General features: G+C 37.7%; 1 protein-coding gene across 1 annotated transcript; it reads left to right on the plus strand.

Annotated features, from left to right (window-relative positions):
• Nucleotides 1-613: 613 nt before the first annotated feature.
• On the plus strand, nucleotides 614-1531 carry LOC142839183 (vomeronasal type-1 receptor 90-like). The gene has a single exon (XM_075955112.1). It carries the CDS (start codon nucleotides 614-616, stop codon nucleotides 1529-1531), a length of 918 nt encoding a protein of 305 aa, XP_075811227.1.
• Nucleotides 1532-4714: the final 3183 nt, after the last annotated feature.

Raw genomic sequence — 4714 nt, forward strand, 5'->3', positions numbered from 1 at the left:
TTAAATTTCTTTTGTGATTTCTCTCAGAGCAATATAATTTCTATTCTGTTGTACAAATATGATTATGCTCCTCTATTCTCATCACTGCTGTTTCCAGTGTGAACTATAAAATGAGACAATGTAAGTCAGATCAGGAGGATTCAATTTCTAAGGCGTGAGGTCTAGGTGCAATACAGGCACATGAAGTTGCATTCTGTGTCGGCTGTGGCTGAGAATGCTGTATAGCCAGGAGATATATTGAGACAATATGGAAACATAGGCCATGTCTAATGTAGAACTTGAAAAATTAAAGAGATGGGTTAATCAAGAATAAATAGGCAAAACAGAATGATAATATAGACATACTGACCAGTGAAACAAACGTTTGGTAAATAACCATTATTTTTTTTCAGATATTTGAAATAGGTCTCCACAATCATCTGTATTGGGATCTGGTGCCCTCTTGAGGAAATTACCTGGTCATTCGTCCTTGTAAACTTAGACCATGAAACCCAAGATGGACAAGATCAATAGAACCACAACATATGGGCTGCTTATGCATGCTTCAGCATTGCCAGGGCATAAATATCCTTTTTTAAATTTCATTTTCTTAAGGTTAATACAATTTCTACGTATGTCCTCATTAAGGATTGTCATTAATTTCCAAGTTGTACTTGGAGTCCTGGCCAATATGTTTCTCCTTGTTTTCTACATTTTCATAATTCTGTGTCACAGACCTAAGCCCACGGACATGATCTCCTGTCAATTGGCCTTCATCCACATAGTGCTGCTCCTCACTGGAGGGGATGTTTGGCTTTGGGACATATTTGAGTCACTGAACATCAAGAATGACTTCAAATGTAAGACAACTTTTTACATAAACAGAATGATGAGAAGCCTCTCTATCAGCATCACCTGCCTCCTGGGTGTGTTCCAGGCTGTCACTATCAGTCCCAGTTCCTCTTTGTTGGCAAAATTTAAATATAAACTAAAAAAGTACATAATTTCTGCATTCTTATTTGTTTGGTCTTTCAACTTGTCATTCACTAGTTACCGAATAATCTATTCTGGTGCTTTTACCAATGTGAGTGAGACCAAGCAGATGAAGGTCACTGCATTCTGCTCACTCTTCTCCATGAACTCCATCATCAGGGCACTGATTTTAACAGTGACAAACTCCAGAGATGTATTTCTTGTAGGAGTTATGCTGGCCACAAGTGTATACATGGTGATTATCTTGTTCAGACATCAGAGGCAATGCAAGCATCTTCACAGACTCAGTCATCTGAGAGCATCCCCTGAGAAAAGGGCCACCCAGACCATCTTGCTGCTGGTCTTTTGCTTTGTGGTCATGTACTGGGTGGATTTCATCATCTCACACACTGCAGTCCTGTTATGGATATACGACCCAGTCATCCAGAATGTTCAGATGTTTGTGATGAATGTCTATCCCACAATTACTCCTTTGGTACAAATCAGTTCTGATAACAGAGTAATCAATAGGCTGAAACACATACAGTCTGTGTGCCACCATATTTTCAGAAAGAGATAATTATTCTCATTTTTAATAAAATGATTTATTTATTCCTTTTATATTTATGAGTATTGTGTCAGCATGTATGTATGTGTGAATTCCTGGTGCCTACAAGGCCAGAATAGGCCATTGACCTTGCCCCAGTGAGCTGGAAATACAGACAGATGTTTGTGAGGCTTCATTCTGGTGCAGCCACAACTAATTTTTCCAAAATTTATTCCTCTTAAACTCTGTAATAGTTCAAGTAGCAAATCAAGATTTTAATAATTTAAATAAACTATGTGGTATTATACATGGGCATTCTTGTGACATTTTTGCAGCCAACTGCTACTGATCTTTTTAAGTTCTCTGTATACAATAAGTTGAAATTTCCACAGGAGTTCTCTTAGTCTCTCCTCTTTACTTCATATCATAAATGTTCCGTGATGCTGAGGTTACACTAAGAAAATTGCATGCTGATGCTGACATTTTACATTTTTCTTTTGAGGGGAATGTTATCTACTCTCAGCCATCAAAAATAGCTTAAATGTCCTATTGAAACTTTAATACTCTTTCCTAAGTGTAGTTTCTCTGAATCCACAAAAATCCTGTGAATTTAAAGTTTCCCTTTTTACCACAGTTACTTAGTGAATTTTATATGAAAATTCCATGTGTCTGTGTCTTTGCACTTCATCAATACTGACATATTATTAGTAAAACAAAATTGTTTATATATAATGTACAGTGTGTTTTTGTGTACATGTGTGTGTGCACAGATGAAGAATGTGTGTGCATGTGTACGCTGAGGCAAGGAGACAAGTTTGCTGTTTTTCTTCAGAAGCCACTTACCTTGGTTTTGACAGTGTCTCTCAGTGATCTGGAGTTTTCCAAATAAAAAAAAATCTACTCATTTTATTCATACGGTATATTCTCAATCGAGTTTCTACTTCCTGTCAGTTAGTTCCAAGAAGGCTGAGCTTTGGCAGTGAAGGAAGCCATAGAAAATAGAAAGCAGGTGAAGATGCCATTGAATGAGGGGCCATATCACAGCCCCAGAAAGCAGCAGAACTTGGCAGCTTTGGTCACATGGTTCTGGCTTTAGATGAAGGTTAGAAGAAAGAGGTTATGGAATCTCCCTCTGTGACTGAGGAGAGCTGCTGAGGCCAGGCACAGGTGTCACTGCTTGGAGGCCTAGAGAGGCCATTATGTGAAGCTGTGAAAGTCAAACCTGGATTGCCTCAGAGACCCCAGGCTGTTGGAGATGCCAGAGCCATGTGATACTGCTGAGGAAAGATGCTAACAGGGAGTGGAACCAGCCCAAGTGAGAGAAGTGTGTAGTTTTGATCTTAGTCATTCTGACCATTCTGGTGCATTTTTATTTGCCTTTCCCTGATGATTAAGGATGTTGAGCAATTTCTGAAATGTCTTTCAGCCTTTTGAGACTTTTCCATTAAGAATTCTCTGTTTAGATCTGTACCCCATTTTTAACTTGATTATTTTGTACTTTGATGTCTAGTTTCTTGGTTTCTTTATACACTTTGGAGATCAGCCTTCTGTCAGATGTGGGGTTGGTGAAAATCTTTTCCCATTTGTAGGCTGTTGTTTTTGTCTTATTATGGTGTCCTTTTTCTTATAGAAGATTTTCAATTTTAGGAGGTCCTTTTTATTGATTGTTGCTCTTAGTGTCTATACTGTTGTTGTTATATTTAGGAAGTGATCTCCTGTGCCAATGCATTCACTGCTCACACCACTTCCTGTTCTATTAGGGTCAGTATACTTGGATTTATGTTGAAGTCTTTGATCCAGTTGGACTTGAGTTTTGTACATGGTGATAGACACGGGCATATTTGTAATGTTCTACATGATGACATACAGTTACGTAAGCACCATTGTTGAAGATGCTTTCTTTTATTCATTGTATAGTTTTAGCTTCTTTTTCATAAATCAGGTATTCATAGGTGTTTGGTTTAATGTAGGGTCTTCAAATTGTTTCCATTGGTCGAGGCATTTTCTGGGGTTTTTTTTGGTTCTTTTTTTTTAAACTAAGGCTCTATAAAGAGCTTGATGTTAGGGATGGTGATGTCTCTGGAAGTTCCTTTATAATACAGGATTGTTTTAGCTATCCTGTGTTTTTTATTTTTCTATATGGAGTGGAGTATTATTTTTTTTTAGGTCTCTGTATGATTCTTTTGGGATTTTGATGGGGAGTGCATTGAACCTATAGATTGCTTTTGGTAAGGTTGTCATTTTTATTATTTTAATCCTGCCTATACAAGAGCATGGGAGACATTTCCATTTTCTAATATTTTCTTCATCTTCTTTCTTCAAAAACTTAATGTTCTTGTCATTTTGGTTTTCATTTTTTTTGTTTGAGCTCCTCCCCAATATTTCACATTATTGGTTGCTATGTAAAGGGTGATGGTCTCTGAATGCTTTTCTGCCTGTTTATCATTTGTATACAGGAGGGCCACTGTTTTTTTTTAGTTAATTTTGTATCCTGCTATATTACTGAAGGTATTTATCAGCTGTAGGAATTCCCTGTTACAAATCTTGGAGAGACTTATGTATTCTATCATTTCATCTGCAAGTAGCATAACTTTGACTTCTTTCTTTCCAATTTGCATCACATTTATCTCCTTTTGTTTTCTTATTGCTCTAGCTAGAACTTTAGGTATTGTTTTGAATAAATATGGAAAGATTGGAAAACCTTGTCTTGCTCCAGATTTCAGTAAAATTGCTTTGAGTTTCTCCTCATTTAATTTGATTTTGGCTGCTGGTTTGCTGTAAACTGTCTTTGTTAAGTTTTTTTTATGTTTACATTTTGTTTTATTGAGAAAAGGGAAAAAAACAAGTTTCCACCCCCTCCCAGACTCCCATTTCTTTCCCCCTCCTCCCACCCTTCTCCCCCTCCCCCTACTCCTCTCCCCCTCCCTCTCCAGTCCAAAGAGCAGTCAGGGTTCCCTGCCCTGTGGTAAGTCCTAGGTCCTCCCCCCTCCGTCCATATCTAGGAAGGTGAACATCCAAACTGGCTAGGCTCCCACAAAGCCAGCACATTACGTAGGATCAAAACCCTGTTTTGATCTGTTCCTTGTAACCCCTATATCGTCAACGTCTTTAGAATGAAGGGGTATTGGATTTTGTCAAAGACCTTCTCAGCATCTAATTGTGTGATTTATTCTTTTAATTTATTTACATGATAGATTATTTTGACAGACTTTTTTA

Source organism: Microtus pennsylvanicus, chromosome 21, assembly GCF_037038515.1.
Source record: "Microtus pennsylvanicus isolate mMicPen1 chromosome 21, mMicPen1.hap1, whole genome shotgun sequence".
Taxonomy (NCBI): Eukaryota; Metazoa; Chordata; class Mammalia; order Rodentia; family Cricetidae; genus Microtus; species Microtus pennsylvanicus.